We start from the raw sequence: 18097 nt of genomic DNA, 5'->3' as shown, positions 1-18097 counted from the left end.
TGAAGTGATGTGGAAAAACGTCATACTGAATGATGAGATAATCATTCTTGTTTCTTCACAACCATAAATAAATTTGTGGGTGATGATAAAATGTGTGGAAAAAAAACCCCTCTAGACTTGCACTAAAGGAATAACCCGAGGTATGAACAGACCAGAATCTCATTGAGACTTTGATCTAGAACCAGGTGTAGTTGAGACCCTCCAAGAAACATACCCAGACCAAAACTAGACCTCTCCAGATCCAGCCCCCAAGTATAATTTTTTGTCCTAACTGTTTACATTCACTTAAGATATACTGTAACGTATCGGTTACTGACGTAACCTCGGTTCCCTGAGATAAGGGAACGAGTATTGCGTAGCTATACGCAATGGGGAAAACTCCTTTTCTTCGAATACTAAAGCCTTTTATAAAATTACGCATTGCTACTGCACAGCCATAAGAGTGCTGAGGCTTACCCGCACGCTATTGGCTGGTCAGTGGGAACTGCACGAACCAATGGCAGAGCGGCGTAACTGCGTGAACCAATCAGTGCGAATCCCACCAGCAATACGATTTTGCCATGGATTCAGGTTTAATCGACGAATCGCCAAGTAATGTGCGCCATAGCACGGCCGTATACGCAATACTCGTTCCCTTATCTCAGGGAACCGAGGTTACCTCAGTAACCGATAGCTATATGCTATGGGGAACCAATATAATCATGCCGTGCTATGATAAGCGCAACGACTCAATTTGGACGTTTGCATAAGGGTCCATAAGCAAGAGCTATGACATGTCATGATAAATGGGCCAAGGGTCCTAATATAAGGGGTCGGCCTCACTCACACGGAGGGACATGCACCTGCAGTGCAGGGATTCCAAGTCATAAAGACGGCCGGCCAAAGGCCTAATTTAGTTATGAAGGGCCGGGCTCGCATAACTCCACTGGACCATGCCCAGGAGGAGGCCATGCCTCTCGTGGAGTGAGCTATAATGCCCATGGGGCATTGCAGGCCCATAGTAGCGTATGCCAGGGCGATAGCGTCCACCAGCCATCTGGACAATCTCTGCTTCGTGACCGGAAGCCCTTTGGTGCGGCCACCGAAGCTCACAAAGAGCTGCTCTGACTGTCTGTACTGGGTGGAGCACTCAACATACGTTCTCAGAGCCTGAACCGGGCAGAGTAGGTGTAACTGCTGCTCGTCTTCCAGTGTGGGAAGAGCAGAGAGCGTAATTACTTGTGCTTTGAACGGGGTCGAAAGCACTTTGGGCACATAGCCGTGTCTTGGTTTGAGGATGACTTTAGAGTCAGCCGGGCCAAACTCCAGACAGGAAGCGCTGACAGAGAGCGCTTGAAGGTCCCCCACTCGCTTAACTGGTGCTAAAGCTAACAGTTGTGCAGTTTGGAGCGAGAGCAGTTTCAATTCGGCCGTCTGTAGTGGCTCGAATGACGGTCCCTTAAGGGCCTGAAAGACCGTGGATAGATCCCAGGAGGGCACCGTAGGGGGCCATGGAGGGTTGAGCCTTCTAGCTTCCCTTAGGAAGCTGATAATCATGTTGCTCCTCTCAACTGACTGGCCAGCCACCGGCACATGAGAGGCTGCTATGGCTGCCACATAAACCTTGAGTGTGGATGGAGTACGGCCTGCATCCAGCAGCTCTCTGAGAAAAGAAAGTATCAGTGATACTTCACAGAAGACTGGGTCCTGGTTCCTGGCTGAGCACCAGTCAGAGAACACAGACCACTTCAGAGCGTAGAGGCGTCTTGTAGACGGAGCTCTTGCCTCGCTGATTGTGTTTAGGACACCTGCTGGGAGGTCCGTAAACTCCTGTCGAGGGGCCATACGTGGAGGGCCCACAGTTTGGGATGGGAGTGCCAAATCGTCCTGTTCGCCTGAGAAAGGAGGTCTTTCCTCAGGGGTATCGGCCATGGGGCTGCTGTGAGCAGCTGAATCAACTCGGGGTTGGGTCCGCCAGAGAGGGGCCACGAGTAGGACTGAATGTCCGCCCTGCCTGATCCTTTTTATGACCTGAGGGTGGAGCGAGACCAGAGGAAAAGCGTAAAGGGAAAGGCTGGGCCAGTCGTGGGCCAGCGCCTCCCTGCTCTTTGAGAAATATATTGGGCAATGACAGTTGTCTTTGGAGGTGAAGAGGTCTACCTTTGTCCTCCCAAAAACATTCCAGATCATTTGAACCGTTTGGGGATGGAGGGTCCATTCTCCTGGGGACACGTTGCCCCGAGACAGCATATCTGCTCCCTGGTTCAGTCTGCCCGGCACATGCGTTGCTCTCAGCGCAGGTTGCCTTGTGCCCATAAGTGCAGACTCCTGGCCAGTTTGTACAGCTGTCTCGACCTGAGCCCGCCTTGGCGGTTTAGATAGGACACAACTGTCGTGTTGTCCATTCGGACCAGGACATGGTGACCTTTTAGATGTGGTAGGAAGGTTTTGAGGGCCAGCAAAACCGCCAGCATTTCTAAGCAGTTGATATGCAGCCACGCCCTCCGTACTCGTCCAAGAGCCGGAGGCCTGTTCGCCCTTGCACAGAGCACCCCATCCTGTGTTGTAGACGCCACGCTTGGGGGGGAACGAGCCCACTTCCTTGTCCTGGCATCCTAGGCATTTTAAATGGCTGAGGAGCACAGATTTGTGATGGTTCAGTTCCTCCTCCGACCGGGCCAGAACGAGCCAGTCGTCGAGGTAGTTCAAGATGCGTATTCCCATTTGTCTCAAAGGGGAAAGCGCTGCATCCATGCACTTCTCACCCTTTTTCCAATAAGCTCATCACTTCAGCGCGGAGGCATGAGACACGTTGCTCTTCACCGAAGTGTGGATTATGCCCGCGAAGTGTTTATAACCCATCGTGACACACCCGGGATGGCTTTCCAAGCCTCGGTCCAGTTGGCTATGGGTTTTATAGTGTCGAGTGGCGGCGCTATCGACCCTTGTGTGGTGTGGAAGAGGAAAAATGCTCTTTAACCGAGCACAGAGGGGAGATCCCCTGATATGATTGTAAAGCGCTTTGGGTGTACAGTAGTACATATGAAAGCGCTATATAAATGCCTCATTCCATTCCATTCCAAAAACAGCGCAACAGCTTGCTCGAGATCGCTGGCGGGAGAGCGCGCTGGAGCAGGCTGGCCGCTGGCTCGCTCGCTTTTCTGCTGTAGGCTCCTCTAGATGGCGAAGAAGGCGCAGGCTTCGTAGTTCGTCAGTGAAGAACAGGATTCGTCGCTGAAGGAGATTTAATCGGAATCTATGGCAAAATTGAGCGTCTTTTATAGACAGATGCCCCGCCCCTTCTGGCAGGCTCTGCGCTCAGCACGGATGGCTTCGCACCGATTGGTTCGCGCAGTTTCGCCGCTCTGCCATTGGTTCGTGCAGTTCCCACTGACCAGCCAATAGCGTGCGAGTAAGCCTCAGCACTATTATGGCTGTGCAGTAGCACTGCGTTATTTTATAAAAGGCGATCTTTATTCGGAGAAAAGGAGTTCTCCCCATAGCGTATGGCTAAGCAATACGATCGTTCGAAAGGGAACTGACTATCAGTTTCAAATACTTGTCCCAAAGTATACATTGCTTGCATCCCATCTGTTAACAGATATTAATCAGCCAGTCTACTAATACTTTAATTAGAGTTTGTTGACATGTAGTTGCAAAGTGACTTATAGTTAGTAGAATGTCTAAAGTGGACCATCGAAATGAAGTGTTACCCATATTTTAAAATAAGCCTACAAATTTGGCACACTATTTATTTATTAGTTATTCATAACTAATTCACATCCATACAGACGTTCAAATACGATAATCTATCATGAAGAGCATGTCACACAAATCCAGCAGCATCTGTGTCGTGTAAAGTGTTTTAAGAGCTTAGGGATGTTCCGATCCCTGGGAAAAAACTCACAAAAACAAGAGCTGTCAATCACAGCACGGGGGATGGGTTATTAGGACCCCACCCCCCGCTTCGAAAGCACACACGCACACACAGCAGGCTCTGACCCACAGGGTTAAGGTCACCTCATTTACCCCAAACATCATGTCACATTTAAATGCGCTTCCCCCTGAACAGCATGAGCGGATTGTGGCTGGCCGATGCTCTTTTTCTCACAGATGTCAATGCTCTCTTTTTCCTCTTACACTGTTTTCCTCTCATTTCCTCTGGCCTTCCCTTTCTTCACTCTTAACCTCTCACACTCAGTACTTAGCAGTAAAGCATACTGCTATTCAGATAAAAAAAGAGGTTTGACCCTGATCAAATGAGTGAATGTTTTTCTGTTCTCTCTTTTTCTCTTTATTTTATTTCAGATGTCCTACAGACTATTAAAGCGTGGACAAATTAATAAAAACATCCACTCACATTCCTTCCAAACTGAACTAATGGAACTGAAATTGAGATATTTAGCAAAATTTCCAAACTGATCTTTTCAGTGTATACAAAAGTGAATAGGGAGCACTGACTTTTTAAACAATAATGGCTTGTATGGCTTCAAAAGACTATAGCATGCACATGGACACGTTGACCACTTTTATAGTGTTTTTTTTTTATTATCTTGGCAGTGTTTGGGTGAACTAACCCTTCAAATAATAACATACTGTATCATTGCTAGATTGGATACATTGGAGTCTCCATGCACAGCCCTAACTGACCCCAAACCACTATACCACACAAACACTGTCCTCACATAAAACCCTAACTCTCTTTTCTAGTAAGAGACGGATTAAGAGAGTAAGAATCTTAGAGGTGAAAGCAGGCAGCATGGGCCTAAAGGGAGCATGTTTGTAATCCCTTTACCCAATAAGATGTCTTCATTGAGCGTATTAGAGCCCATTGAATAATCCCAGCTGACCCTTTTTTCTTTCCCTCCTTCTTGCTCCATCCCTTGTTTTCCCTGTCTCAGCTGCAAAATGGTAGTTTTGTATTTTTAGTGCAATTTATTTACTTTTGCTAATCATTACAGTTAAAAATGTTTAATATTGCAGTGACAAATTTAATGCAATCAATCGCAAAAAAACAACAACAAAAATTACAGTGGCTGAGAGCTCAACACGCTGCAACTGAAGAAAACGCATACGAATAGAAAAAGCAGTAAATTAAGAAAACATCTTCATCAGTTTGCCAACAGATGTACTGCAAATACTCACAACACAACCTTCTTTCTGTATGTGGTTGCGTTGTGAGTATTTGCAGAGAATGTGTTGTCAAACTGTCGATGGTTTCTTAGTTTCCTATTTTTTTTCTATTTGCATGTCTTTTCTTCAGTTGCTGTGTGTTGAGCTCTCTCTCTCTCCACTAGTTTTGAAAAGTTAACACAAAAAGCTGCATAAATGTAGAGAATAAAGTTAAATAATTGATTTGATTTTAAATTAATACAATTTTGTAAATAAATAAAATTGAATTCTATTTTTTTGTCATTTATTTTCTCTACATTTTATTCAAATTGGTTTTATTTTACAGATACACAATATAACTTTTTTTTGTTCAAAATTTTGTATATGCCTTTACTTGTGCCAATGTTAAGTGCTTGACAAGGTGATACTTTTATAGATTCTATAGGAACATAATCAAGTATTATTTTAATTATTCCACCTTTGTTTAGAGGAACACTTGACTAAATATTTAGTTGGTGCAACACATCTTTAAAAACCTTGTAATCAATACTGAGGTCAACTTATTTGAATAACAATTGCTCAAGTGTGACTTTCCCACCAAATGAGGGCAGTTTTCTCTGTTTTTCTCAGGGTGGAGGATGTTGATTCTTGGCCCTGCCGTGCTCCGCTGTGGCCCTAGCAGATGTTCCTGTACGGCCTGCTGCGGCGTGCTGGTCAGTGTCTGACGCTCAGTCTCTCTGTTAAGGTCAAAGGTCCCACAACATCGGGAGACAGACCTCTCGTTTGGGTCAGAGAGCACCATGACACTAATAGATGCTGAGTTCAGTGTGTGTTTGTGTGTTGCTCGGGCAAATGGTTTTACACCTATGAAATGGTTAAAGTTTAAACCCACTTACCACATTCCTCAACACCTGAACCAAGAGCTCAGACTGTCTGGGCTATTAATGTTGTAAGGCCACAGCATCGTTGAAACTAAGCTTTTCCCTGAAAAATCTGATAAGAATAAAACCTTTGTAAATGCCAATACTATAATACAGATGATAAAAGGAAAGAATTAAGGGCAGAATAAAATTTAAAGATTGAACATGTTTATTTAAAAGGGCTGAAATTATGACTGGATGTTCCAATGTGTGCGCATACATGTACTAGGTAAATGATCTATGATAATCTGAGATATATATTGCCTTTTTTATGTTGGAAAGAGAGACTCCAGGAGAGGCTGTATTAAGGATCAAAGACCAACAATTCAACCCCAGAAACCTGGAAACACAGAGTGAAAACAAACACAGCAAAGCAAGCAAAGAGAGCATAGAACAAATGGCTCAAAAGGTGCCACTTGAAATTTGTAGGAAGCAAATTTTTAAATGATTAAAGAGAATAAACATGACTTGGAAAATGACAAAATAGCATCAATAAAAATAAATAGTATCAATTTGTATTAGAAAATACTGTATCATAAAGAAGTAATTTAAGAGTGTCAAAGATAAAGAAAAGAAAAAAAAAAGTTTTTTAATTATTATAAAATGATTATAAAAAATAAAAACTTTTGTGGTTGTACCATCTGACATAACCCTGTTTGCTGTTTTTTGGAGACACCAGGTTTTGACACCAGGTCAGGGTTGGAGACCAGCTAGACCAACCAAAACCAGCTGAGACCAAACCATCTTCAGTTTTCTCAGCAGGGTAAAAGCCAAAACAATCAGATGAGAAGACAAAAAGATTTCCGTAAGCTTCCTCCTCAGAGAGTGATCTAAAAAAGCTCTAAATCAGATTAACAAATCAGCTCTAAGCTCTTCACTGCACAAATACACCACATTTACAGCTGCTCAGCACAGTACTCAGTACTCTCCTAGAATACATCTAAATAAAGATTTCTTTAATAATATTAGGTTATGATTGGTGAAATAAGATGAAATACAGGGCCTGCATGTTTTTTAGTTGTTGTTTTTTTACACTGTCCAAGCTAAAGTTTGGTGAGTAACTTTCTGCAGTGAAATAACAAGCTTTAAAATAAAATCTTTGGCTGTAGTCTGTCATGTAATTTGGTTATAATCTCTCTAACACACCTTATCATTACCTTCTGATGTTGAGATCTTCACTTAGGATGTCTTCACCATCCTAAGATGCATGCTGAGTGTACCTATGGTCATCCCTTGAGGGGTTAACCGTGTGTGTGGTAACACATTCCTGGTTGTTTGTGTAGAGTGGCTACAGCCCACTCACTGCTCTTTGACTCTATTACCCTTATAAGGCAGGCGGCACCATGGCAACCAGAGGGCTTGAATAGCAGTGTCAAATCCCTGAACACACAGACACACGCTCGCTCACCCGCCACTACTCAGAGAGAGAGAGAGAGAGACAGAGAACAGTGCAAGGTTTGTTGGCCAGTCACCACAGACGCTCGGGTCAGCTGTCTCTCCTGACTGCTGGATCTCATGATTTACTGATGAATGGAGAAAAGCAGGGGATGGGAAGTGGCAGACGGTTAAAAGAGCTTCGGATCGGTTCCTGGAAATGCTGAGGCCCCGTAGACCATACGGCTGGACGAACCGGCACTGACGAAACAAGGTACGGAAGGACTCTCTGTTGTATTTGCACAGAGCGTACTGAGACTTTCCTCTGCATGGTCAAAAGGTGCTTCCTTCTCTACAGTGAGAAGCAAGCTGAAAGAGCATTCTGGATTGTGTTGTTTAACAACGAGAAAGACCAAGGAACTTTCTTGAACTTTGATCCTTGAGGAGAAGGGTGGGGGCTGAGTTCTGTTTATCATTACCCAGGTTGCTGTCTGCATGTTTGGCATTGTGGTTTAGTGCTGTTTGGAAATCAACTCTTCACTTGCAGTTTAAAGGAGGCAGTTTCTTTTGGATTGTATGAAGTTTAGATAACCCCAGATTTTATTGCTCAGATGTTGCTCTTTCATAGCTCAGGGGACTGGAGTTCTCAGTTATCAACTCTCAGATTCTCCTAACCCTTAGGGAAAGTAAAAGTAGACACAAATTAGACCACAGTTAAACCATAAAGCTATAAAATGGATGTTGATATCTCAGTTAACATGGTCTCGGAAGAATTTTATGAGAAATGTTTGAGTTCAAAGACATTGGTATCTTCAGAGAACACTATTGAGGAACTCTTCTGAAACTCTGGAGAAGACACTTATGAGATTAGTGGAAACTATCGAGATACTAAGCGATTTTTCTTCTATAGGTGATTAAAACAAATGAATACAAATAACACTGGCAGGTTGAGTCAAATCTACCCAATTGACCTGTAATACCCGTAACGTTTCTAAACACAACGGCGTGTTTCTCAGCACGGAAGGAACTGGTTTAACTTGTTGGTTACTAGGGGGCATGTCGACTAGGTTTTCCTAGTGAAATGTCACAGTGGCTGCGAGCTGAGAAGGAGTTTCATTTTATCCACGTCTCCGAGCTGTGCAGCATGTGGATGAGCTTGTTTTTCCCCCCGAAGTCTGGGTGCGTTTATGTGTAATTTATCATTTCCTGTGAAAAGGGCAAGGTAAGCTGTCCAACTCTGAACTGCTCATTGAATCAAAGGGATCTTGAGATCTTCAGAGTTTTTGTGGTTAGAGGACATGAAGAAAAGCAACAGGGATGAGCACTCCCCTCACAGGATTTTGATATGACATTTGGCGGCAATAACATGTCAGCCTGGTAAGCCTTGGAGGTCTTCAGAGTACTGTTAAATGTGTTTTTCCTCCAAGTCTGACTTGTTCGGCTTACTGTCTGCAGCTTAAAGGGATTCGCTCCGGGGCGGCTCTGAATTCTCGACGCGGGAAGGTTTCTCAAGCAGCTCCTGTGGGTGTACACAGAGATGGCCATGGTGAGCGGGGGATGGGCCAACCCCAACGGCAGCGCTAATGGACTCGCTGAGAAAGGTTACCTGCGGGGGGAGGAGGAGGCGAGCTCGCCCCGGGCAGGGAACAGCGACGTGGAAGGTGGCGAGGAGGACAAGGCCTGTGTGGTGGACTGCGGTGTGTGTGGAGACAAATCCAGCGGCAAGCACTATGGCGTTTTCACCTGCGAAGGCTGTAAGAGTTTCTTTAAAAGGAGCATCAGACGGAACCTCAACTACACTTGCAGGTGACAAACACAGATGCATTATCTATCACGCTGTCTTCCATTGTTAAGCAAACAGGTTCATTTTTTCCCACATAAAAGAAATTAACTGGTTTGTGACTGGTAAGACAACAGCCAATCACACGCTCAGTTTCCAGATGTAGCTCAGCAAAGGAATTTGGCTGAACTTTCTGTGAACTCTGCTAACCTCTTACTGACATTAAAATTAGAGTGTATGTAAGTGAACATTAACATACTCATGAATCAGAGCCTGTAATAGAGGAGATGAATAATCATGTTATAATGTTCATCAAGTAATAAATACTAATGTTAAGATTTAGGCCATTTTCTGCAAGTAAAGAGGATCTGATTTCACATTGCATCAAATCCTTTCTTACTTGAGCACAATAGTATTTCACCAGTCAGGTCACTTACACCTTGTCCGAACCAGGTACAACGCAGCAAACGACTAGCCATACAAGGGCTGCATCCGAAATTGCATACTTCCCTACTATATAGTAGGTGAAAGAATTCTCAGTACTAGTAGGCAAAAGTAGGCAACAGGAGAGGATTTATGAATGGCAGTGAAGCAATGCAAATGATGCTGCTAGGTCACATGATAATGACAACATGGCGAATGTAGTATTTCTAGATTACATTCGAACACACAAAGTAATTACTTATTCAAAAGAAGTACCTACTCAAGAGAGTATGCGATTTTGGACGCAGCCAATTATCTCTCATTGATGAGCACTAAAACTGACAATGACAAAGAAACCACAAGTCATTTTAAACTGGACTTTTGAGGTGACAGAAACTGCGATGCGACAGAAGTTGAGCAGAGTACAAATGTATGAATAAACAACAGCATGTCCACCAGCGATTTAATCACCAACAGTTCCTGAAATCTGAGTTTTTGCAAACCAACTGCAAACTTAATTGGCTGTGATTGTGTTGTTCCGAGCAACATGTAACATGCTACATTTCCATTTCCTCAAAAATACCCAGCCATTACAGCTGAATGTGGCACATATATACATGGCTGTCGAAACACAATTGTGCATGTTGTGTGTAATTGGTCTCTTACAGCAGATCTAACATTAGCCCTGCTGCCATGGAAACTTTTGGAATGAATGGACAACATTTTTTTTCTTGTAAATTTACTTATGCAGTTGTACTAGTTTTAGGGATTGTGACAATTAATTGGGAGACACTTATACAATCCAAGATAATTAATTTAATCTTTCATTTATAAAGGCGATTGTGTCTTAAATTACAGTGAAGCTGATATGTACTTAAGATTGTTTTGTGTATTTATGTCAAGTCTCAATATAACAATATTCCCAAGATATGCCTTTATTCTACACAAAATTTCCATGTCAGGAATGGATAGTCCTAGAATGAAAAAAGGACTACATGACACCGTTTTCAACTAAAAACTAAAAACTTTATGCATTTTGGCCTTTCATTTACACAACAATTACGTTTTGGGGGCCTGAAAATGCAAAGTTTTAAAATAGGGATTCAAAGTTTTTTTAAACTATACCATTATCGTCTTTGTGTAAACTACAAAAAAAAAACGTTGTTAAATGCGCATGCGCATATTCAGTCTATAGGCGGATGGTGTTTCTTTAGAAAGTGACATCGCCAACTACTGGCCTGGCAGTAGAACACAGTGTTTTTAGTCGTTTTTCGCGGATCCGTGTTGACGGAAATCGTTTTGACAACGTTGTCATCTGTATGCGCGAAAACACAGAGGAAAAACGTAAGGACTGATTTAGTACATTGTTGTACAGTAAACATACCCCAAGCAGACATTTAAATAATATTCAGGGAAAATATTATTGAAATTTTATTTAATTAAGAATTTGATCTTGTTTTAATCATGCAACATGACAAAACAAATTCAATCTGTAAATGATGTTCACAACTATTTACAGTTTCTCTGTTTATTTGAACGCTCATTATCTTTGGAAAAGTGCTAAATCTTAAAGGGATAGTTCACTTTGAAATTAAATTTTGGTATGTTTTAGCTTACCTCAAGGGCATCCAAGATGTAGGTGTCTTTTTTTCTGCAGTAGTTTCAATTTTGATATTTTTAGGTCAAACCGTTCTTGTCTGTCAGTCATATAATGCAGGTCGATGGTCACTATCTCAAAGAAAACGAACAGTATTTATATTTTTACCTCTTGAACACAGCCACGTCCAAGTGATCTGAGAGCGCGGGCGGGTATAGATATATACACTAGATGTCGCATTGGCTACGGTTTCGCAGTAGCCAATGCGACATCTAGTGTATATGTCTATACCCGCCCGCGCTCTCAGATCATTTGGACGCAGCTGTATTCAAGAGGTAAAAACGATATAAATACTGTTCGTTTTCTCACACAAACCGCTCGTTTCGTGTCTTGGGCCATCAATGTGTACTTACGATGGGGAATTGTTTAATTTGGACGATGGGGAATTGTTTTAATTTGGACTTTGTGCATGCTCTTTGAGACAGTGACCATCGACCTGCATTATATGACTGACAGACAAGAACGGTTTGACCTAAAAATATCAAAATTGAAACTACTGAGGAAAAAAAGACACCTACATCTTGGATGCCCTTGAGTTAAGCTAAAACATACCAAAATTTAATTTCAAAGTGAACTATCCCTTTAATTACGCTTTGTTATCTCGTGTACTTTCTCGGCTCAAAGGTATCTAAATTACCTTCACAGGTCAAACAGAGAGTGTCAGATTGATCAGCACCACCGTAATCAGTGTCAGTACTGCCGTCTGAAGAAGTGCTTCCGGGTCGGTATGAGGAAAGAAGGTCAGCAAACCAGTAATATGTGTAATGTAAACATTGTAAATACATTCTTGTTTATTTTTACTAAATACCTGACAGTTGTCCTGAAAAAAACTATTTCCTACATAAATTTGCCAGTTCCATGTTACTTGCATCATTGGAATAGGGAGTTATTTTATTTATAATTTGTTGGATTTTTTATTTTATTTTCCAGCGGTCCAGCGTGGTCGAATTCCTCCCTCACACGCAGGCATCAGCCCAGCCTCCATGGTTGGAGCAGGCGGTGATGTTGGAGGAGGAGGTCCGGGCATGGGTGCTGATTTCTATAATGGTCAGCCAGTGTCTGAACTCATCTCTCAGCTGCTGAGGGCAGAGCCGTACCCCAACAGCCGCTACGGAGCCCAGTGCGGCCAGCAGCTCACAGGAGCCAACAGCTCCATCATGGGCATTGACAATATATGTGAGCTGGCAGCCCGACTGCTCTTCAGTACCATAGAGTGGGCCCGGAATATTCCGTACTTTCCTGACCTGCCCGTGTCGGAGCAGGTGGCCCTTCTGAGGCTCAGCTGGAGTGAACTGTTCATCCTGAATGCAGCTCAATCGGCTCTGCCCCTGCACACGGCCCCCCTACTAGCAGCTGCTGGTTTTCACTCCTCCCCCATGCCCGCTGACCGCGTCGTGTCCTTCATGGACCAGGTGCGGGTCTTCCAGGACCAGGTGGACAAACTGGCTCGACTGCAGGTGGATTCTGCTGAATATAGCTGTCTGAAAGCCATCGCTCTTTTCTCACCAGGTGAGTGATGAACCCATGTTAGAAATATATTCCAAAAGTACAGTCTTGTAGAATTCTCACCAAAATCATCATTAAATCAAGATATTCATAGTAATGCATAACTATTACTACGGTTTATACTTAAGGATACAAATTTGAATTAATTTGCTTAGACTCGTCCCAGATTATTTACACAAACATTGTCTTTGAGAGGAGTGCTATTACATTGTAGGTTATCAAACTTAACATTTTCGTCTTCCTTTCGCCACATTCAAGAGGCATTTAGCCATGTCTATGACAATCACAGAAACTTTTGACTTGAAATTTTGACTTGAGTAACCATATAGCAATCCCCCGAACACCCTACAAACTGCATAGCAACTTGCTTAAAACCACTAAGAACATTTTTAACCGCATACCAAATAGTAGAACCTCTTAAATGCTTAGCAATTTGCTAAAACTATTCAGTAGGAAAGGCTTAGCAAAATGCTAAAACATCTCAGAACATGTTAGTAAAGGTATAGCAAAAAGTTATAACCTCTCATAACACGTGAACACAAAGCATCATTCCAAAACCCCTCAATACAAGTTAGTAAAGGCATAGCAGCAACATGTTAAAAAACATTCAAAACATGTTAGTAAGTGCATAACTACATGCTAAATCACTTAGAACATGTTTGTAAAACATGCAAACAATGCTAAAACCTCTCACAATAGCACATAGCAGCATTAAATAACAGTAAATGCATATCTACATGCTAAAATCATTCAGAACATATTAGTAAAGGCATAGCAACTTGCTAAAACCTCCCAGAACATGTTAGTAAAGGATTAGGAACATGCTAAAACCTCTCAGAACATGTTAGTAAAGGCATAGCAACATGCTAAAACCTCCCAGAACATGTTAGTAAAGGCAAAGCAACATGCTAAAAGCCCTCAGAACACTTTAGTAAAGGCATTGCAACATGATAAAACCTCCCAGAACATGTTAGTAAAGGCAAAGCAACATGTTAAAAGCCCTCAGAACATGTTAGTAAAGGCAAAGCAACATGCTAAAAACCCTTAGAACATGTTAGTAAAGGTATAGCAACATGCTAAAAGCCCTCAAAACACTTTAGTAAAGGCATAGCAACTTGCTAAAACCTCTCAGAACACTTTCGTAAAGGATTAGCAACATGCTAAAACCTCTCAGAACATGTAAGTGAAGGCAAAGCAACATGCTAAAAGCCCTCAGAACACTTTAGTAAAGGCATTGCAACATGCTAAAACTTCCCAGAACATGTTAGTAAAGGCAAAGCAACATGCTAAAAGCCCTCAGAACATGTTAGCAAAGGCAAAGCAACATGCTAAAAGCCCTTAGAACATGTTAGTAAAGGTATACCAACATGCTAAAAGCCCTCACAACACTTTAGTAAAGGCATAGCAACATGCTATAACCGTTAATAACACTTTAGTAATGGCATAGCAACATGCTAAAAGCCCTCAGAACATGTTAGTAAAGGCAAAGCAACATGCTAAAAGCCCTTAGAACATGTTAGTTAAGGTATAGCAACATGCTAAAAGCCCTCAAAACACTTCATTAAAGGCATAGCAACATGCTAAAACCTCTCAGAACACTTTAGTAAAGGATTAGGAACATGCTAAAACCTCCGAACATGTTAGTAAAGGCAAAGCAATATGCTAAAAGCCCCCAAAACACTTTAGTAAAGGCATAGGCAACATGCTAAAACCTCCGAACATGTTAGTAAAGGCAAAGCAATATGCTAAAAGCCCTCAGAACATGTCAGTAAAGGCATTGCAACGTGCTAAAACCTCCCAGAACATGTTAGTAAAGGCAAAGTAACATGCTAAAAGCCCTCAGAACATGTTAGTAAAGGCAAAGCAACATGCTAAAAGCCCTTAGAACATGTTAGTAAAGGTATAGCAACATGCTAAAAGCCCTCAAAACACTTTAGTAAAGGCATAGCAACATGCTAAAACCTCCGAACATGTTAGTAAAGGCAAAGCAACATGCTAAAAGCACTCAGAACATGTTAGTAAAGGCATAGGCATAACATGCTATAACCGTTCATAAAACTTTAGTAATGGCATAGCAACATGCTAAAAGCCCTCAGAACATGTTAGTAAAGGCATAGGCATAGCAACATGCTATAACCGTTCATAACAATTTGGTAATGGCATAGCAACATGCTAAAACCTCCAAACATGTTAGTAAAGGCAAAGCAACATGCTAAAAGCCCTTAGAACATGTGAGTAAAGGCATAGCATAGGCCTAGCAACATGTTATAACTGTTCATAACACTTTAGTAATGGCATAGGAACATGCTAAAAGCCCTCAGAACATGTTAGTACAGGCATAGCAACATGCTAAAAGTCACTCTTCACAAACTGATTTCTAAAAAGTCAAGAGGCCCAGTCAGGCCAGGTGTTGTTATTTTTTAAGCTTATCTTTGTAAAAGAGAAAATAACAAAGCCAAATTTCCATTGCGCTCGCTGTTTACTGTTATTTCACTTACAGCTGTGTTGTAATCTCTGTGTTCCTCTTCAGACGCATGTGGGCTGTCAGATCCGGCACACATCGAGAGCCTGCAGGAGAAAGCACAGGTGGCCCTGACTGAGTACGAACGCATACAGTATCCGGGTCAGCCCCAGCGCTTCGGCCGACTCCTGCTGCGACTGCCTGCCCTGAGAGCCGTTCCCGCCAACCTCATCTCTCAACTCTTCTTCATGCGGCTGGTAGGCAAGACGCCAATCGAGACGCTTATCCGGGACATGCAGCTCTCTGGAAGCTCCATCAGCTGGCCGTACGCACCTGGACAGTAGATGAACAATCAGAGAACTTGTTCCCATGTCCCATCTCAGGCTGCTCCCATGATTCCACAGTTACTGTGTGGATAGATGTTGTGTTGCTGGTTTTGTTGATTTTGTATATAGTGTATGACTAAAAGAGGATGACAAATATGTTCCTATGCAGTTAAATTGAGCCATTCAGTACCAGGATACCTCATGTTTCACATCATGAGCATCAACAAATTCTGTCAAAAACATTTGACAAGATGAATGATAAACAAAGGGCTGATTATGAAGAAGTCCGCTGATATGTGACACAGATCCAGAGTTTTAAAGAAGAGTTTATAATAGGCTACCTTCTTCTCTTTTGAGACCATAGTGAATTAGTGTAGATGTACATTAAGAATCTTTGTAACAGACTGAAATGTTGGGATATATATATATACTTGAAAAATCAATGGTGAACAGTCAATGGCTATGTTTAGAATGGAATACTTGCATACTGCAAACTAGGAATGTGCCTGAAGCCGAATGCTATGTTCAGAAAGGAAATGATGCATTCTACGGAGCCCCTAAAAGGACATGGTGATGGAAAAAAAATAATGAGATGGGAGGAAAATATATTTCAATGCTTTTGCGTTCCCTCGCAATTATATAGCTGGGTAATTAAAATTGTTGGCCTATATAATTTGCAGCCATCAGAGAGCCGCTATCAGTTCGCAGTGTAATGAAATCACTTTTGAACACGTGTTTGCTTTTTTACTTTAACTTTCAAAATCGTGATCAATTGTACTCCATGTATAGGGAGCAGCGGTACTGAACACACATTTACAAGATAAGATATTTGTCAGTAACGCTCAGAATCTCTTGAGCAACAAATTCTATGCCATCATCCTGTCAGTCATCTTTCCTTACTATCTTTACGTGATAAGTGAAATCTTATGTACTGTAATGTAACCGACTATCAGCCACCCTTACATGTCCCTTTAGGGGCTCCGTAGAATGCATTATTCATTTTCTGTGCCTTTCCGAATTTAGGCTTCGGGCACATCGCTACTGCAAGCTGCACACTACTGTATACTGCTTTATATTTAAAACTAAGTGAAACAGTATGAAATATGCAACCTTAAGTGTTCGGTAAAGTACTATGCTAATTGTTGTCACATGACCTCATCATATTGCATGTTTATCATCAAAATATGATACACCCATTGTGAAGCCCATTGTGGAATACAGTATTCTGTGCAGTGTGTTCTGCATGTATACGTTGGCAAATGGCCATCCAGGTATCACACACTATGCACAATATACATACTATATACTAAGAAATATTATGAGTAGTATGGTAGTATGCTATTCCAAAACATAGACCATGTCTTGTCCTATTTAAACAGATCTAGTGAGTTTTTCATTGGGGTGGAAAAAACGGTACAAAATTTTACATTGCCTGACTGTGGGAAGTATCAAGTATTTTTGCATATTAAAAATAAAAATCAATGATAAACAAACAAGCTCTTATGTAGGAAGACAGTTGCATTTTCAGCAGTGTATTGAAAAAAAGTCAAATAAAAAAAACTACAAACAAGAGAAAAGGATATTTGGTCCAACTTTTCGTCTAAATTGTATTATTACTGTATTTCCATGATTAGTGAAACTGCAGACATCTACACATTTGCTTTACTGGTCAAATACTTAAAGTTTAATAAAATCATACCCTTTTGAATAAGAAGTGCACTTTAGCATACTTTTAAAATTAGTACTTAGAATGGAAATGATATACTTTAAAAGAATAAACTTAATTGCAAACTGAATGTAATGTTTTCAGATGTTACTTACAATTTTCAAATCAAGTATGCACTTTAGTATATCAGTCAACACATAAAAATAAGTGTTCTTATTTAAATCATGACAAAATATTATTAAAACATAATTAAAAATGTACTTTAAAGTTAAAACTTAAAAAGTGCACATTTTAAAATGTACCTTAGTGTATTAAACATTTATGAAAGTGTGCTCTCAAAATATACTTTTAAAATTTGAAGTAGGCTACACTACAAGTGCATGTTCGATACACTTAAGCACATTTCTTTTTCACAAGGAAAAGTTTTCAAAGTTGTTAGAATACATTCATACATTTTATAATATAAACATGAGTTTATCATAAGTGAGGAAAAACAAAACGTTCCCTTATAAAGAAAATTCTAGACATACTACACTGACTTTTGAAGTTTTTCAAATATTAATAATTAAAAAGAAAACTTAGGTTTACTGCTTTTTTATTTTTATTTAATGATAATAAAAAAGATTGTTACACCACCTTTGAATGTTTTATTTGTGTCCATCAAAAATAACTAAATACATTTTTTATTCAGAAATGTAAAAGATTTCATAGATAGTAAAAGATAGATATCACTTCATGATAATCATACCACCCACCCAGACACTCATTCTTCCCGTTTCTAATACGGAAGAAGAGAAAGTCCTTGGTTATTTTTGGCCTTGCTGATGATGTGCTCTGACTGTTACATATACTGATCAAACACTGTCATCTGCTGGTGGTTCTTGTCTTCATGA

General features: G+C 41.2%; 1 protein-coding gene across 2 annotated transcripts; it reads left to right on the top strand.

The window, feature by feature from the left end:
* The first annotated feature begins 5667 nt into the window (after positions 1-5667).
* nr2f6b (nuclear receptor subfamily 2, group F, member 6b) lies at positions 5668-17115 on the top strand. Of its 2 annotated transcripts, XM_082156676.1 has the most exons (6): positions 5668-5804; positions 6294-7659; positions 8841-9191; positions 11891-11985; positions 12176-12754; positions 15282-17115. In XM_082156676.1, exons 3-6 carry the CDS (start codon positions 8923-8925, stop codon positions 15554-15556), a joined length of 1218 nt encoding a protein of 405 aa, XP_082012802.1. In that variant the 5' UTR covers positions 5668-5804; positions 6294-7659; positions 8841-8922; the 3' UTR covers positions 15557-17115. The 2 variants fall into 2 exon arrangements, with proteins under 2 accessions (XP_082012802.1, XP_082012803.1); XM_082156677.1 differs by lacking the exons at positions 5668-5804; positions 6294-7659 and adding an exon at positions 7678-8762.
* The last annotated feature ends 982 nt before the right edge of the window (positions 17116-18097 follow it).

Source organism: Leuciscus leuciscus (genome assembly GCF_965113295.1).
Source record: "Leuciscus leuciscus genome assembly, chromosome: 23".
Taxonomy (NCBI): Eukaryota; Metazoa; Chordata; class Actinopteri; order Cypriniformes; family Leuciscidae; genus Leuciscus; species Leuciscus leuciscus.
Note: the sequence above shows the minus strand (reverse complement) of the source record. Positions and strands in the feature narration are given on the sequence as shown.

What these genes read in the sequence shown, in the direction of transcription:
- nr2f6b (XM_082156676.1), top strand. Translation starts at nt 8,923, where the DNA reads ATGGCCATGGTGAGCGGGGGATGGGCCAACCCCAACGGCAGCGCTAAT. An exon ending in GGTCGGTATGAGGAAAGAAG is followed by an intron (nt 11,986 to 12,175) that starts GTCAGCAAACCA and finishes TTTATTTTCCAG; the next exon opens with CGGTCCAGCGTGGTCGAATT. An exon ending in CATCGCTCTTTTCTCACCAG is followed by an intron (nt 12,755 to 15,281) that starts GTGAGTGATGAA and finishes GTTCCTCTTCAG; the next exon opens with ACGCATGTGGGCTGTCAGAT.